Here is an 18,634-nt window from a genome sequence, read left to right on the forward strand (position 1 = left end):
GAGCTTTGCCAATCTAGAGATTTAGTATCATTATAATAATAATGATACTAACGTTTAGGGAGTACTCGTCCTGCACCAGGCTCTTCGTTATAGGTTTTATGTGCATCATCTCATTTAATCTTCCACAAAATTCTAGGAAGCCAGCTCTACAATTGCTCGCATTTTATAGGTGAGGAAAGTGGGGCTACTTAAGAAATAAAACCAGTATTGAACCCAACTAGTTGGAAGTACAGAACCCATTGTGTTCTATTAACTCCCTCAAGGGTGGAATCCTTTTAAATGGGACACTGGACGTGAGGAGTGCGCTATAGCTGGCTCCTTGTCTCTCTGGGTTTAAAGGCAAGACGAGGGGGATACAGAGTTGGCTGGGGTCAGTCCTGCCTGCCAAGGGGAATGGGGCTATTACCGTGCATTGGTAGAACCCGGGATGCCCTGTGTGCCTCCTTGTATCCTACCTGGCAAAGGAGAAAGGTTACTGATGACTTCCCCCCTCTATATGGAGAGGAGACCTAGGTCCCTCAGGGATAAAGGTTTGGGTCAGCGCAAAACAAGGGGAGCCAGGCCCAGCTGGGGCAGGAGGAGAGTCGCAGATTCTCAGGATGGCTTTGTGACAGGAGCAGAAACAGACCGGAGCCTCTGTCTGTGGTTGGATGTCTGCTACCTGTTCTTTGCTGGGGTATCTGCAGATCAAAAAACACAGCTCCCACTTAGCCCTTTTCCTATTCTTTATAAAAGAAGCGTGGTAGTTTTCCCTTGCTCAACAAGGTTCTGGTGGTTAAGTTGATTACTTAGTCTGTGGGCTGCAAAGTAGGGAGAAATAACCCCTGGATGGGTGGTGGAACCAGAAAAGGAATGAAGATTGTTAATGCCAGGTTTTGGTTAGAAATTTTCAAAACACTTTTATTATTATTAAAAAAACCCCTAGAAATACACATGTTAAATATTAAACAGTACAATGTGGTACATGATGGAAAGTTAAGGCCTGCCTCTGGTCCTATACCCAAATCTGTGCTTCTTCCTTTCTTGATAGGTAAACACTATTAATAGTTTCATCCAAAAATTGTGCGCACACACACACACACACACGCGCGCATGCACACATGTTTTGGTTATATAAGTAGCATTATACTCTACACATTATTCTGTGAATAGCTTTTCTCACTGAATAATACATGTCGGAAGTTTCTCCATTATCAGTAAGTATAGGTCTCATTTTTTCAAATGGCTGTATTTTAGTCCATAGTAATTAATACATTCTGTTGGTACAACTTTAATGGTGAATCAAATGTTTGCATATATTATCTGTCAGGGCCTCATAGCAGCCACTAAGGAAGGTGTCAAATAATCAGGAGGGATTGCCTGGTTCACCTGGGATCCCGTGACACATACGCGCCTAGACTCACATACACAAGTCCAGTGCTCTGAGCCCTGTGACGTTCTCCATATATGCCTGTTATTCCTTCCATTTAGTGCAGCAACCACAAATGGAGACAAAAACCTTAAGCAGTAAAAAAAAAAAAAAAAAAATCACCAAACTTGAACCCTAAGAAGCCAGATGAAAAGGAAGTATATCCCCGAGGAAGGTGAGAAAAGAGAGAACGATCAAGGTTTAGAACCAGAATGGGTTCTTCTTCCCTTTCCTTTTAGAGGTGAGAACCTGGGGCCAAGAATCCAGCAACTTAGCTTGTTCAGGACACTCAGGCCATCTTCTTTCTGGAGGCTGGTTCTTGGGGTTGGGTGGAGGAGGAGACTAGATTTTTCCAGGCTCTCTTGTTTTCATTAGCTGGAATGGGGAGTGGGGGTGTGGACAAGCATATAGACGGAGAAACCTGAACACGCTTGGGAAATGAGAAAGCTCTTCTCTTCTTGGGAAATGAGAAAACTGGCTCTTCTGGGAGAATTCTCCTCATAGGGCCGTCTAGCCACCGTAGACTTGAGCTGTCTGGATACCCAGGACGTGTGGATTTAACATATTCCCACATATTTGTTCACTGAGCGTGTAACATTCATCCGGCTCTTCTCTGGGCCGCTGGGCTACTGCATGCAGCACGTGTGGGAGAAGCTATCCCCAACCACGAGGCCTAGAAAACACGTGAGGTTATCTGTGCTACTCTGGGTTAAGTTTACCACGTGAATAAGTACAAGTAAATACAAAACAGTTGTCTTTATGCACAGATGTCTTACGCAAACAACCATCGTGTGAAGGTTCATTGGCAAGACAATGAATGAACCCATTTATTTCTGCTTGTTGGGAGAAATTGTTATTGAAGCTGAGAGTGTATACTAGTCATTATTTCTAAATCTGACAGGCGATCTTTTGGCTTATTTCCTCATTTTTGAAGTGGACTTAAAGATAGAAAGGGAATAACTGAGCTCATGTTAAAATGTGCTTGAGGAATATTTTGACCATTGAAACAGAAGCTCCTGCCTCTTCTTTCATGACTTTGATCAGGATGCCTTGGAGGAACTTTACTAGGGACTTCATTCTGGAGGGCTCCTGAAGACAGACGAAACCCCTTATTTAGTGGTTAGGTGGCCAGAAGCTTAAGGGACATTCATAGTCCACACCACATCAGATCTTTGTAAGCCCCCCCCACTTTCCCTTCTCACCTAAAACACTGCAGTGACCTGCCCAGGAGCGGGAGGGTGGGCCAGTGAGCTTCTTAGTGGTTCCAGAAATCCAGGGCAGTAAGCACAATGGTGCTCAGGGTCTCTGAGGTTGTGCCCTCTCGCTCTGATCGCCAACCCATTTCCCTCTTACTCGCGTCCTCAGCTTTGCACAAGAACATTTTGAAATAGTTCCTACTGCTCTTGGACACCAGTGTTTGGACTTTAAATGACTCCAAGTAGGACGAAAGCTTGGGAAACTCTCTGGAAACAATGGAACAGAGCGAAGGAGAGGGGTCTGGAGGTGAGCTGAATGCTGCCTGGCATTGAACTAGTCACACTGGTTGTCACAGCGCTCCCTTCGGTGTGATGCTTATCTATTGTCCCAGAAGGAGCAATTTCAGAAAGTCCTTTTTTGGGCTGTGGAACTGCACTTACTTGTTGAGCCTTAAGAAACATTATTGGAACTGGTTCATTGTCTCTGGTGTGTTACAATGAGATGGTGGTCACTGATTTCATTATGTTTTCCTTTATTGCAGCTGTTGGTTTGGTCCTGTGCCAGGTGCTTAAAACAATTGTGGTCTCGTAGATGGTAAGCAAGGCTGGACAAGGAGAGGGATCATGTCATTGCCCCGGCTAAAATTTTTAGCAGACTGGGGTCTGACAAGGGTGAAGAACGGATTTCCTCTTCATTTTCATTTAGAAAAAGAAACTTTCCAGGACAATCATCTTTCCTAGAATTCCTTTAAATATTTTTTCTTTTAAAAATATCCTTCGATGCACATAATGTTTTTACTTCACTTAAAAAATAAAGGCAAGCTTCCCTTTGAAGGTGGCTGTTGTCACTGGTAAGACACAGAATTGACTAGCTGTAAAAATATAATTTGGGCTGCATTATTAAGGCATGGCGTTTTTATTTGCATGCCATTACATACAGATGTGGTTGTGAAATAGTTCAAATCATGGCACATTGAATGTCCTCACTGGATTTTTAGGAATGTGTTCACTGAGACAGCCAAAGTCTGTTTCATTTTGTTTGGCTGGTTGCACTGGCTATAAATCAGAGAATATTCACTTTAATATCTGAGTCAAAATTTATTTCCAAACATAATACTGCAGTTGTTATTTTACAGAAAGTAAATTTCTTATTTATTTCCTCAATACCTTGCCTTCTGCTCTCTCTCTATTTTATGCTGGGATGTGCTGAAAGGTTTTCCAGGGAGATTTTGATAGTATATGCCATTATCTACTGATGAATATATTTCATGGGATCAATCTCTCATATCTTTAACTTTGGGAGTCTTAGGAATCACAGGTCCTGGAAATAATTTCATTGCTCCTTCTGAAATGCCCTCTTAGTGATATGATATTGTAATTATGTTAGGGAAAAATGTTTTGATAATAGTCTAAAGTGTGACAGTATTTAGACATCTGGCTAGATAGGTATCGAGTTCTTTCCATGTCATCAGCCCTATGGTGGTGTTCCTGGAGTAAGAGGCTTTGATCATGGCCCTGCCTGTAGTAGCTGAGTGACCTTGAACAAGTTAGTTAATCTCTTGGGGTCTCAGTTTCTGCTTCTATAACATGGGAGTTACAATGACCTGACTTGTCAGTTTTGATGTTTAGATGAGATAAAGGGCTAAAGTCACCTGGCGTGGTGCCAGGTCTAAGCGGACCATATGGCCAATACTGCTGGCTAGTCCTTGGGCTCAAGGGCATTTTTTAAAGAGGAAAATCTGAACAGGCCGACTTAACATGCACATCTTTGATTTCTTTTCCCGCCCTGCCTCATGGAGATGCTTCCTATGCATCCAACTTCATTTTTTGTGATAAAACATACATAACATGAAATTTCCCATTTTAATCGTTTTCAATTGTACAGTTCAATGGTATTTAGTTGTTCACATTGTTGTGTAACTGTCACCACTGTCCATCTCCAGAGCTTTTTCGTCATCCCAAGTGGAAACTCTGTACTCATTGCACAATAAAGTCCCCATTTCCCCCTTCCTATAACTTCTGATACCTTTTGTTCAAGTTTCTGTCTCTATGAATTTCACTAGTGTAGGTACTTTACATTTAGTTGGAATCATACAATATATGTCCTTTGGGTCTGGCTTATTTCACTCAGCATGTCTTTAAGGTTCATCTGTGTTGTAGCATGTATCCAAATTTTATTTCTTTTTAAGACTGAATAAAATTCCGTCGTATGTATATACCCTATTTTTTTATCCATTTATCTGCCAGTGGACATTTGAGTTGTGAATAATGCTACTGTGACCATGGGTGTGCAAATATCTGTTTGAGTCTGTGCTTTGAGTTCTTTTGGGCATATACAGAAATGGAATTTCTGGATCATGGGATCTCCAACTTCATTTTGACATGCCTCCCAAGCTTTGGGACTACATTTATAATAGTTTGTTGGGTAGTTTTGCTTGTTGGTGTGCTACTGAAATCTCAAATATCACATGTTTAAAATTTTTCCACATCTCTTCTTCCCACCCCACTCCCTGATCAGATCCTCTTTTTTGATTAATGTTAAGAATAACTTTTGAGACATCCTGGCACAAGCCACCAGAATCTTTGACCTCCTTCTCCTCCCATTCCTCCTTCTCTAGCCCTAAGAATTTGGCAAAGCTACGTCAAGCTTTTTTACATCTTCTCTCTGCCTTGCCCACTCTACCACTCAGAGATGATTAATGCATAGCTTGGTTTTTTTTTCCCCTTGGCATTACCTTGAATGTTTTTAATCCTTCATTTTCTACTGAAAATCAATACTGATTTTTATTAAAAATTCTTTGGAACTCTCGTGTCTACAACGAGTTCTCTTAGGACCACGTCTTGCCCTTGTGGACCTGAGTTTTGGGGTCCTGAGGTGTGGCGGCCATCTCTTTATTTGGGACCATTGACTTCTCAGGCATTACTTCTTTCATAGAACTCCAACCTGCCCCGCTTGGGAGGCCTGTGCTCCAGATGGGATTGGGTGGGGGGAGGCAACACAGAGCTTTGGCAACTTTTTATTTTGTCCAGATAACAAATACTTGCTGAGCTCCACTGTGTGCCTGAGAATGTGCTGGGCACAGGATTAATGGTGATAAATGAGACAGGTATAGTTCATCCCTTGTCAAACTTAAAGTGACCTGGGGATTGTGACAAACAGTTAAAGTCCAATATAGTAAGGACTGTGACAGGATAAAAGCTAGGCATCACTGGAGGGGCAGAAAGGAATCCCAGAGGAATTGACGTCTCGATTGACACACCTGAAAGATTAGTGGGAGTCACTTGAGCCAAGAGTAGGGAAAGTCTGTTTCCACAAGAAGGAACAGTGTGTGCAAAGTCCTGGGGCTCAAAAGGAGCAGGGTTGAACGGGAGGACATGCTTAGAACTTAGAGACTGGTAAGAGATAAGGCAGGAAAGGAGGTTGATCAGGAACGGCTTGGTAAGCTGTTTTAAGGCATTTTGATTTTATCCTTAGAGCTTTGAGGAGCACCAGCATATTAAAGCAGGGTAGCGCCATGGCAGTGTATGATTTTAGAAGAACCACCTGGCAACACAGGGGGCAATGGTTGGCAGGGGAAGGTGGGAGGCGGGGGGTGGCTTAGTGGGCTGTTGCAATAATGGGGACTGGAGATGGTATGAGCTATGGTAGGGATGGTGGGCCCAGGAAAAATGGCTTTTGCTTTGAAAAGGAACTTAAAAATAATCGATCTGATTAGTGTGTGCACGCATGTGAGTGAGGAGGAGGGTAGAGAATCTTGAGTAACACCACGTCTCAGTCTGTGTGGTGTGGTGGCAGATAGGAAGACATTGATGAGGAAAGATGACTGACAGTTGTGTTTGGGACACATTCATTTTGACGAGACTGTGAGAAAATCAAGTCTCCGTGGACCGTGGGCAGGTAGGTGTATGGGTGGGAAGCTCAGCAAAGAGATTTGGTCGGAGATGTCTGCCAGAATATGCTGAGGGGAGAATATGCTGTGTGGCGAAAGGAAAGATAGACAATGTTAAATTCCCCTCAGGCTACTGCTTGGGTTTTTTGTTTTATTTTACTTTGTTTTGCTTCATTGAAACCTAAGCGACAAAATTATGAGATATTTAAAGTGTTCATTGTGATGATTTGATATACCTTGTGAAAAGATTCCTTCCACTGAGTTAACACATCCATTACCTATTTACCTTGTGTGTGTGTGTGTGTGTGTGTGTGTGTGTGTGTGTAGTGAGAATGTGAGTTCTACTTTTTGAGCAAATTTCACTGATAACAATACATTGTTATCAACTGTGGTCACCATGTTCTACATCAGATCCTCAGACCTTATTCTTCTCAAGACTCCGCACAAGTGACACCATGCAGTATTTGTCTTTCTCTGTATGGCTTATTTCACTTAACATAATCCCCTCCAGGTTTATCCATGTTGTCCCAAATGATGGGATTTCTTTATTTTTTAAGGGTGAATAATACCCCAATATATTTATATAAAGACCACGTTTTCTTTGTTCATTTATCTGTCAGTGAACACTTAAGATTGTTTCCGTACCTTGGTGATTATTAATAATGCCTCTATGAACGTGGTAGTACATATATCTCTAATGGTTTCGTTTCCTTTGGGTAAATGCCCAGTAGTGGAACTGCTGGATCATGTGGTGTTTCTATTTGTGATTTCTTGAGGAGCCACCATATTGTTTTCTGCAATGGCCGCACCAGTTTACAGTCCACCAACAGTACCTCGTCACTTGCTTGTTTTAATTTGGTCTGTTTTATGTTTCTTTTGAATCTCTGACGATGGGTCATTGCTTATTTTTGTAACTGGCAAATGGAGTCTTTCTATGTGGTGGTAACGATGCAGAAACAGCTGCTACTGACGGAGAGAAAAACAAGAAGGAAAGGAAAAACAAAAAGTCGAGAGGAAGAATCCCAGAGAAGTGTGAGAAAAAGCTGTGTGAGCTCATCTGCTGGTCCAGGAGCCATCTGCTCATCTGCTGGCCCAGGAGCTCATCTGCTGGCCCAGGTCGGCCTGGTGGCTCCTGCTCCCGGACGACTCTCCTTTCGCTCCTCTAGCTTTCTGCTTAGGGTTCATTCATCTCCGCTTCTCTCCACTTATGACTATTCAGACCCCACATTAGTGCAAAGGCTTTATCTTTATTTTTTTGATGGGCAACAAAATAGTGATAATTTCTCCAAAACTTCACCTGAGCCTAACATCTTGGCTTTGGCTTTTTGTGCTTCATCCAGGCCTGTGGGAAAGGCACCTTGGGGCTCATCTGGTCACAGGTACAGGGAGCTCTTTAGGGTCCTCAGTCTTTTTTTTTTGTTTTTTAATTAGCTCTCCTTCAATAGGATTTTCATAGGCATTGTTTTCATAAGAGCAAATAATAACATGTAAAATGAAGTTTCTTCTTAAAGAAACTAAAATCGATTGCTTTAATTACATACCTTTACCAAGTTATCCTCAGGGAACAAAAAACTACCTTGTGGTTTTCCTTCTCTGATGTAAGTTGAAGACGTGCAAATAGTTGTTAATGGTGTTTGGTTCAGAAGAGTTTGTTTTAATTGTATATATCAAATATGTTACCTCTTCGTTTTTGTTTTTTTTTTTCTTGTTGCCAATTTACCAATTCTAAATTTTAACGTAGTTGGGGGCAGGAGAAAATCCATTTTGTCCCCAGAGGCTTGTATTACAAACCTGATTCTGCTCTGCACCTACTTCTTTTCTTGTTAAGGGATGAATTCAATTGCACAAATCTAGCGTCTTTTATCTGTTAAACATGTCAGTTCAGGAATTTCACTTGGTTCTATAAAGATACACATCTACAATGGATGACCAATGCAAATACAACATTCAGCCAATTGGCCTCTGACCCCATTCAGCTCTCCTGTCTTCTGGCTTGCAAAACAACCCTTTTTGGGAGGAAAGCGAATCAAAGTTAATTCTTGGTTTGAATGATCATCGGCTGTTTTCTTCTGAGGCTTAAATGTAACCTCATTTTTTTGGTGTTAAAGTGTGTACTGCATAAACATCATAGGAGACCAAACACTGAAAGTTTCCTTGAGGTATCAGAAATCTGCACCTTTTGCTTGTTTAGGTAAATTTCATTTCTGGTTCTATTATTTCCTCAGTTTGTCCCGGTTAATGAAGGCAATTCTAACCGGGATGTTTGAGGCAGTGTGTGGTCTCCTACTAAAGTTGTCAGTTTACAATTGTTCTGTCTAGTTTGCTGGTTCCTATATACAAAAGAAGAATGTACATGTTAATTTTATCTGAAGCCTGTGCACGTAGCAATTTTTATAATGTATATCTAAAGATGAAGCACCAAGTTTTATGAGACCAGCGTTTCTTGTTAAAGCCCCACCCACCCTATTCTACTTGAGATTGACCCTTCAACTGAATAAAGAACAAAGAGTTCTGTAGTTAAAACATTTCACTGCAGGGACGCCTGGGTGGCTCAGTTGGCTAAGCATTAATTAGACTCTTCATTTGTGCTCAGGTCATGATCTCCTGCTTCCTGGAGCCCCGGCTCAGCTTCATGCTGATAGCGTGGGATTCTCTCTCTCCCTCTCTGTCTGTTCCTCCCCCACTCTCTCTCAATATAAATAAATAAACTTACAAAAAACCCACACAATATGTCCCTGCACGTTGCGTCTTGCCTTTAGTGAATGAGAAAGTGGAGACACAGATGATCTGAATTACAGGGTGTGATATTTCCTCATTTTTTTCTTTGAGAATGGGAAACATTTTAAAATAGTACACATCATCTCCATAGTCTAAATTCGGGTGTAAGAATTTAGACTTCTATACATGGACTTCTTCATAAAACCATGGCAATATTTATTAATTTGTGGAGTTTAATGTTCTGCACAGTATAAACCAGACTGCTTTGGAGGGATAAAGACATGGACGTGACCTCTGAATCTTAGAGCAGAAACTTCTTGTGGGCAATTGGCTGTATGTCCCGAGAACTCAGAGAAGAGTTGGGCTGCGTATAAATCTGTGAGTCATCTGCATTTATGATAAGGGAAGCTGTAGCCGTGGAATAGATTCTCCTGTGAGAATTTGGAGTCATAAGAAGGGCCTGACATTGAGCCCCGTGCAGATTAGCTTAATGTTGGTTGGAGTGCATCTGCAAATAACACTGGAAAGCCATGTCCTGAGGGGTAGGAAGGACACGGGAATGTTTCGTTTTATGGAAGCCAAGGGAAAAGCATGCTTCAGGAGGAAGGGAGGAATTGTCAGGTGCTTCTGATAGGTCAAGTATGATGTGGGCTGAAATACCTGTTGAATTCAGTAATAAGAGTCATTGGTGATATCAGGATTTAAGCAGCTTTTGTGGGACAGCTAAGGGAGAAAACAGGCGTGGGTTGAGCCATGCAGGAGAGGTGAGGACAAAGCAGACCTCAGGTGTGCAGATGTCTCTGAGGAGTTGAACTAAGAAGGGGTAGGATGTAAGATGGAAGTTTGAGAGTGATGTGAGGTCACGGGAGCCCTTTCTTGTGGGACAGAGTCACACGTGAGGAACGTGAATGAGAAGCAGTTGAGCAATAGGGAGTCAGTCAACAAGAGGGAAAAGAAAGAGGATTAATAAAGAAAGAGGATTAATAAACGGTAACAGCAACAGTATTTATTGAGTGCTTACCACATCCAGGGCACTGGTAAACCCTTGACATGTAGTCTCACATTTAATTCTTAGAAAAATGCCACATAGTGGGCGCCATTACTTTCTCTAGGTGAGAGAGGGGTAAGTGAGACCTAGAGATGTTAACTAATACACTCAGCGTCCTCCAGCCGGTAAGTGACAGACTAACTTATCAACTTAAGGACTGAACTTGGCCGCCACCCCAGCTCAGCACCCTGGACTGGAATTTAGGCGTTCCAGGCTGCATTTGAATACCTACCTAAAGATTCTTCCAATTAGACCGTAAGAAAGGCCACTTTGAAACTGTCTGAAAGTTCCAACAGTTTTATTTCGACGATTTTAGCTAGTGGCCTGAGTCCAAAAAAAAGAAAAGCCTTTGTTGAGAAAGTGTGTGAGTGTACATAAAACCTCGTGCCTCCAAATATTAACTGTATGAACTGAAGGTGACTTTTGCCCAAAGAACTCCGGAAGTGATTGGCTGAGACAAAAATCAAGGCTCGGGGAGTTTTTTTTCCCACACTTTGAGAAGGGCAGGAAAAGGATGGCATGCGAAGTCGCGACACAAGTGAGTGATAGGGAAACAGGCAGCTTCCCTGTCGATTCTGACTGGCTCTGTTTCCTGAAATAATGTGAATTCTGTTCTCTTGCTCTTACTAGGACATAATGACTACATGTGTCCAGCTACCAACCAGTGCACGATCGATAAGAACAGGAGGAAGAGTTGTCAGGCCTGCCGGCTCCGGAAGTGCTATGAAGTAGGCATGATGAAAGGCGGTAGGTAGCTGCCAGCCAGGGTGCTTGCCTGCCGGGGGTGTGCATGCCTGTCGCCCAGCGCTGGCTGTGTCTTTTCTTTTCTTTTCTTTTCTTTTCTTTTCTTTTCTTTTCTTTTCTTTTCTTAAAAAAGTTTAAATGTGTATTTATTTACTTAGAGACTGAGCACAAGCCGGGGAGGAGCAGAAAGAAAGAGAGATAGAAGCCCAAGCAGGCTCCACGCTATCAGCCCCATGGGGGGCTCGAACTCAACGAACCATGAGATCAGGACCCGCCCCGAGATAAGAGTTGGATGCCTAACTGGCTATGTCACGCAGGCGCCCCTGGCTGTTTCTGTCCCAACAACCGTGGCAGTGGAGTGTTTTCCCTTCTAATTAGTTGTTTCCTAGTTCTATTTTTCATTGCAACAGAAGTCTTTTTTATGACATGCTTTTTTTTTTTTTTTTTTTTGTAAAAAAAATAGAAAGTGACTGGAACTGGAGATTCTAAAATGCCATTTTGTGTTTTACGTTTTACATGTAAATACTTATATTTTAAGTCAGAGGAGTGTGGGAGGTGGTGGTGGAAGGGAAAGGAAGCCTGCTCAGGGAATTATGCTAGAAGTATTTTCCAGTGATTGTTTATATTGCTAACGTTAGAAAACGGTGTCTGAGAATAGGTCTTCCCTAAACTGAGACTTGTAAATGTGAAAGCTAAGTAGCTAGTGTGTAATCTTCCAATCTCTTAACATCCCTCGGGGAATTTAAGTTTCAATCAAGAGATAGCTTTCTCCTTCTGAAATTGACTCAACCAGCAACTGCTATAACCTTAGCCCCTGGCATGGTACTGGGAGCAGCACCTCAGGAATGAACCCTGAGCGCTAACAAATCATGTGGCACTCAGGATTTGTGCCTGTGTGCTTGTGTCTTTGTGGCAATGGCTGTGTGTGTGTGTGTGTGTGTGTGTGTGTGTTTGTGGTTTTCTGTCCCCTCTTGTATCCAGTCTTCCAGTTTTGTTTTATGGGAATCCAGGGTCTGGTTTGGGGGGTATAAGGTGCTCCATTGATGTGGTTGCCTGATTGATCTTGTCTTCTTGGGGATCCAGTCTTGAGGAACACAGATGCTAGTCTTGGGTAGCCTTCAAGGTACTGAGAGAGAACAAATAAAAAATGTGTAATTAAAGTCATGGCGTATTCAGTGTTTTAGGAGGATACAAAGGGGGAGAGGGGCCTATGATGTGGTTGCCTGCTGTCATGGGGGAAAAGCTTTCTGAAGGAGACAAGATTCGGGATGGGTTAAGGAGAACAGAGTTACAGTGAAAAAGAATAGAGATTGTGCAGATAGAGGGTGGCTAACCTTTAGGTCATTAACACTTGGATGAAGGAGGAAGCAGGAGAAAGACCAAGAACTTGGTGGGTAGGAATCTTACCGTCAAAGATTCCTGAGTTCCATGGTCACAAACAAGGCTGCCAGGTTGGGATTTTAAGTACAGCATTTGGAATAAAGTCTCTTGATGAACAGATGAAATGTTGAATTTATGCATTGTATGAGCTGTGACTGTATGTCTTGAATGTCTGACAAAGCAGTTTTAATTCTAAGAATTTAACAGCCACATTCTGAAAGTGACACTTTGAGTCACAAATGGAGTAAATATTTAAGGAACTCATCTTTCTTTGTACTGTTAGAGAATTAGTCAGGCTTAATAAAAAGCTTCTTAAGGTAACTTGATAAGTGACAGGAATACAACATCTACATGTAAAAAGTTTAATTTGAACCGGCAGAGTCCAAATTTAATGTGCTTTCTTGACAACGTCAGGTAGATTAAGCCCACCCTCTTCCTTTCTCTCTGAAAGCTGCAGTAATCAATTTGTGAATATTTCCAAAGCATGTTTTCCTTTGAGGGTACCCATGCATTGACCCCACTTCATAAAAACAATTCTGTCTTTCCTAATTTATATCCAGATACGGTCTGGCTGCATAAACATAAATTATGTATACTCATTTGTAGTCTGACAAAAATCTTAATATGCAAAGACATAATAAAAGTCTTCCCACCGTCTTCAGATTCAACTCTAGATAATCTGACCGCACCTCGCTAGTCTGCATGTGCGTGTATCTACTCGTACATGTGTATTTATGACCGAAATCTGTATCTGTGTTAGTTTGCTGCTGTATTAGTTTGGTTGGCCTGCCTTAACAAAGTCTATAGCCAGGGGGTGGGAGGGTGGGGGGGGGGGCGGTTTAAACAACAAAATTAATTTTCTCACAAATCTGGAGGCTAAAAGTCCAAGAAGAAGGTGCTGGAAAATTCAGTTTCTGATAAGACCTCTCTCCCAGGCTTTCTGATAGTTGCCTTCTCACTGTGTCCTTTTCTCTGTGGGCACAGACATGGGGGAAGCATTCTGTGGTATTGTCTCTCTTCTTATAAGGGTGTCCGTCCTACTGGGTTAGGACCCCACCTTTATGGCCTTATTTAATCTTTGAGTACTTCCATAAAGGCCTTATTTCAAATACAGTCGCATTGCAGGTTGTGACTTCAACATATGAATTTTTGTGGGAAATAATATATATTTATAAATATATGTCATTTTAAATATATATATTATTTATATATATGATATTATTTATATCTGATCTGTAACAGCTGCTCTATCAAAATATTATAGACCCGGGGCGCCTGGGTGGCTCAGTTGGTTAAGCGTCCGACTTCGGCTCAGGTCATGATCTCGCGGTCCGTGAGTTCGAGCCCCGCGTCGGGCTCTGTGCTGACAGCTCGGAGCCTGAAGCCTGTTTCAGATTCTGTGTCTCCCTCTCTCTGACCCTCCCCTGTTCATGCTCTGTCTCTCTCTGTCTCAAAAATAAATAAACGTTAAAAAAAAAAATACTATAGTCCTGATGGCTTAAACAACAGAAATGTATTTTCTCACAGTTCTGGAGGCTGGGAAGGCCAGGGTGAGGGTGTCAGAGGTTTAGTCTCATCTGAGGGTTTTCTCCTTGGCTTGAAGATGGCCACCTTCCCACTGTGTCCTCTCATGGCCTTTTCTCTGTATTCACACGTCCCTGGTGTTTTCCCTTCTTCTTATAAGGACACCAGCCTATTGGATTAGACCTATCTATATGACCCTATTTAATCTTTATTATCTCTTTAAAGACTCTGTGTCCAAATACAGTCACATTCTAAGGTACTGGGGTTGGGGCTTCAACATAAACTTGAGGGGGGATGGGAAACAAAATTCAGTACTTAATATCTCAGAGGGATTTCTCAGTGGTTATTCAGTATCTGTGTACATATAATAAAAACATGTATCTTTCTGGCAGTTTGTATACATATGTAAGTTTTACGCCAAGCTTTAAAGTTGTAAAATTATAGGCTGTGCAAACATTCCCCTTTAATTATATGTGTAAAGTGTTTACCTTTATAGCAATGTAATTTATTGTATTTTCCACAACATGGAATGCCACACACATAACCTCATGACACCTTGTATAACAACTCCCCAAATCCTACTGAAGACTTAATTTACAACTGGAAGTACAATTATAACTATAAAATTTGAAATTACTTGTAAAAACAGCTGTGACTAAATAAATTTTTACAACATTTCCTACTGGTTTCATAAGAATCCAGCTTCTTAACCAGATTTGACACCAATTAGAATATTGAATTTCTACATATGACATAAAATAATTAGTTTCAGATAAAAGAGAGAGAACCCTACACCTACCCCCTATTTTTTTAGCAAGACTGAAAAAATTTACTGAAATGTTCTAAAGATCTGAAAGAGTACATGATTTATCTACATGAGGAAATTATTTGAATTCCTTACGATGCCTACTTTACCCTGAAAATCCCGACATCATTATTAGATTTGGTTCTGAGCCAAGGTAGTTCAGTAATGTGCAGGATTGAAAAAATTTTTTAAATGTTTATTTATTTACTTTTGACAGACAGAGAAAGAGCGCAAGTGGGGGAGGGACAGAGAGAGAGAGAAGGAGACACAGAATCTGAAGCAGGCTCCAGGCTCTGAGTTGTCAGCGCAGAGCCCGATGCGGGGTTCGAACTCACAAACTGTAAGACTGTGACCTGAGCTGAAATCGGATGCTTAACCTACTGAGCCACCCAGATGTCCCAAGATGCAGGATTTAAGATGTGCTTTAGGGGATGCATTTCCCTATCTTTGTGCACATGCTAGTCTCTCTGCCTCCAGTTGCATTTTCCTCCTCACCTGTGCCCCTCCCCTTCAACCTCAGAAGGCAGATTAAATGTCTTTTCTTCAGGGAGGACTTCCCCGTTGCCTCACGCTGGGTTAGTTCCCGGTGTTCAACTTTGATAGCAAATAGCTCTTCTCTAGTTACTGTAATTATTGTTAGCTATTCAACAGCCGGCCATAAACTCCATGATGGCAGGGACTCTCTCTCTGTCCTGTTTACTGAGCTAGGACATAGCAAGTCACAGAATAAGTGTTCAAGATGGATGACTCAATTCACTTAAATAGTTACTTGTTGAGAGCTTCTTGAAAATTTTTTTTTTCAATTTAAATTTTAGTTAGCATGCAGTGCAATATTGGTTTCAGGAGTAGAATTCAGTGATTCATCACTTACATACAGCTAGAGTTTCTTACGCGTGAGCTATTATGGAGACAGCAAACATAAATAAGACCCAGTCCCTTCCACCAGTGTCCTGTCTTTTCGGTACAAATAGGACATTTGCATATGAAGTGGCAAAAAAGCCAGAAGACAAGTTGAGAATGGGTTGGAAGCTGAAGATGAGAATGGTCGGTGGAAGTTCAAAGCTTTAGCCAACCTCTCCTGGTTTAGTCCGACCCAGCATATTACTCAGACCATCTGACTCCCAAGGGGTACAATTGTTATCAAAGAATCTGCTATTCTAGTGTGTTTTGTGGAAAGAGGGGAGGCTTCAGAGATGGATTTCGTGGTCTAAGTACTGCTGCTCTTCAGACTTGCTGAGCAATCCTGGTATAGTCACTTTGATGAGCTTCATTATCCTCAGATGTAAAATAAAAATAATTTCTACTTAACAAGTTTGTTACAAAAATTGCAATTCATAACATATGAAAGTACTTTATAAATTTAAAGTACCACACAAGTGTTAGCTATTATATCTTTTCTTCTCTCTCTCTCTCTCTCTCTTTCTCTTTTGTTGTTGTTGGAAAAAAGAGAATGGCAGTTTCATCACTTGTCATGGGAAATAAATATCTAATTCCTTTGCGGGGAATAAAAACCTGGCTCAGCCACATCTGCCTTTTCTTTTTTTTTTTTTTTTTTCGTTTTGGAGTCACACATTGGATAGAGCTTCATGTGGAGTGAGATTTGTTGTGTTTTTCCTTTGGTGATGTCAGAGATTTATTACACAAACCCGTTAAAATTCTTTTCTCACAATAGACTCAAAATGTGTTGGTGGCAAGGTTTTCATTTTTCACATTGAAAAAGGAAAAGAGGAAATTGGCACACAGAAATTAATTGATGGAGGAAATTAATTGGTAGACATGCACTGCCGATTCTGGTTGTTTCCCTGTAACATCTTACAAAGAGATTTGAAGGGGAGTGGGAGATACAGGCTTTCAGTTATGGAATGAATAGGTCACGGAATAAAAGGCACAGCATAGGGAATAGAGTCAGTGATATTTTAATACGGATGTATGGTGACAGATGGTAGGTATATTTGTGGTGAGTGTAGCATAATGTCTGAACTTGTCACATCACTTTGTTGTGCACCTGAAATCCATGTAACATTGTGTGTCAGCTGTACTTAAAAAAAAAGAAGAAATTTGAAATAAAGTAATATTGACCAGTCTTTCTTTATTTTGATAACGATGTTATAGTTTGCTTTTGAGAACTATTCCAAGACAATAAATAAATTAAATAAGTTGTTACAATTTAGAAGTGAAAAGATACTAATAATATAGATGGGGAGACACCTGTTATATGTCCAAAATAACTCAAAAGCCCAATGAAGAATTGGAAAATAAAATTTTTCCTTGTTGCCTCAGGTTAATATTTATCATCATGAGTTACTATAATTCGTTGTCTTGAAGGGATAAGCTCCCACTCCAGGAAATTAGGTTTCCCTTAATCCTACATTGGCTATCTTTTACCAAGAGTAATTGACCGATTATTAATATGAATGATGGTAGAACCAAATCAATGAATTGAGAATGTAAACGTGAGGTTCTTTCTTGGGATTGTCCAGTAATCCTGGTGAGAATTGTAACAGCATGTGAACTGAGGATTTTACAGAAGGCAGGGTTAGGGCTTCCTGTTTCGGGTCTGATTTAAGAAAAATGTTAAAGAAAAGCTAGCTGCTCTTGACCAAAGAGATTCTGCACGTTTTAAGCAACGGATACATATTTAAGCACCTATATATTTATACTTTAAGTACCTTTATGCTATTAAAATATTATTTTACTAAGGCATATCATGGATATTTAATTTATTCAAGATTTCCCCCATATGATCATTTTTCATTTACAGACAAAGCCATATACTGAATTAAGTCCTTGAATCTATATAGGACCTTAAAGATTACAAATTCAGTGCTTTGCAACATTTAAAGCAATCAAATGCTTCTACCAGCCGTAGCATTCTCAGTCTGTAAGACAGATGAAAGCTGATTTGGCATAGACTCTCTTCCCTCAGTCTGGTGTTCCTGAGAGACCTTCTAGGAACCCCAGGGCGTGAACAAAACACAGTTTTGCAAACCATGGATCTAATCTAACTCCTTCATCTTCTAGGTAAGAAACCTGAGGCTAGAAAGATTAAGTGACTTGATCAAAGTCTCGGAACTACCTAGCAGAAGAATTGAGCCTAGAATTCTAGATTCAGAGTTCTTTCTTTCTTCCAGCACACCTGTTTACAGTAAGTACTCCATGCTGCCACTCACATTTAACATGAAAAATAATTGACTAAAACTATGGGTGGCATATCACTAAGTTAAGGTACGCAGACACATGCACACACTCCAGACAGAAGAAATCCAGAGTAAAAGAACCCACCTTGTTCTATTCTTCTAGAGAACATGGTGATACTAAGACTTCAGGGATCTGTTGACCTGGGGAGCTAAGGTCATTGGGCCTGCCAAGTTCATAGCTAACTTATGAATAGCTGCCTCTTTCTGCTCTAGCAGTGGTGGAAGCAATGGCAGTAGTAGGGGATGTGGAGTGTGGCCGGACTAACTCTGAATTTAGAGAAAAGAGGAGGTGGGTAATGACAACATTGGAATCCATTAGTTTAGCATGAATGGGGAAAATGAGATGACAAGTCGTTCTATCCAAACACTGGTAAAAATGAAGCGATGTCCTGATACATCGTGCTCTCAGCTGCCTAATAGGGGTGGAGGCAGGTCAGCATCTGTGGCTATTTAGTTCCGTTGGGTGAAATGTGATGGCAGGTAGCCCAGCACTGCCACGCCTGTAAGAACCCTGCTGCCTTCAGATCTCTTGATGGAGACAGAACAGCTTCCTTACAGATTTGGCAGAGTATGGTGGGATCAGCTCACTGTGAAGATGGATGCCCTACTGACTACACCAACCCAGACTGCTTTTGTCAGGGTTACCAACGACTTTCACGTTTCTAGATCCAACATACAGTTCTCAGTACTCATCTTGACGAGTTAGCAGCTTTTGACACAGTAG

General features: G+C 41.2%; 1 protein-coding gene across 3 annotated transcripts in view; it reads left to right on the forward strand.

Moving 5' to 3' along the window:
* The window catches only part of ESR1 (estrogen receptor 1), a 376,799-nt gene that overhangs the window by 165,111 nt on the left and 193,054 nt on the right, over window positions 1–18,634 (forward strand). For all 3 annotated transcript variants that reach the window (XM_060616918.3, XM_060616917.3, XM_078447465.2), the window contains one exon: window positions 10,891–11,007. In XM_060616918.3, the coding sequence (XP_060472901.1) occupies window positions 10,891–11,007 (117 nt within the window). The remainder of the gene's footprint in view (window positions 1–10,890; window positions 11,008–18,634) is intronic.

Source organism: Panthera onca, chromosome B2, assembly GCF_046562875.1.
Source record: "Panthera onca isolate mPanOnc1 chromosome B2, mPanOnc1 haplotype 2, whole genome shotgun sequence".
NCBI lineage: Eukaryota > Metazoa > Chordata > Mammalia > Carnivora > Felidae > Panthera > Panthera onca.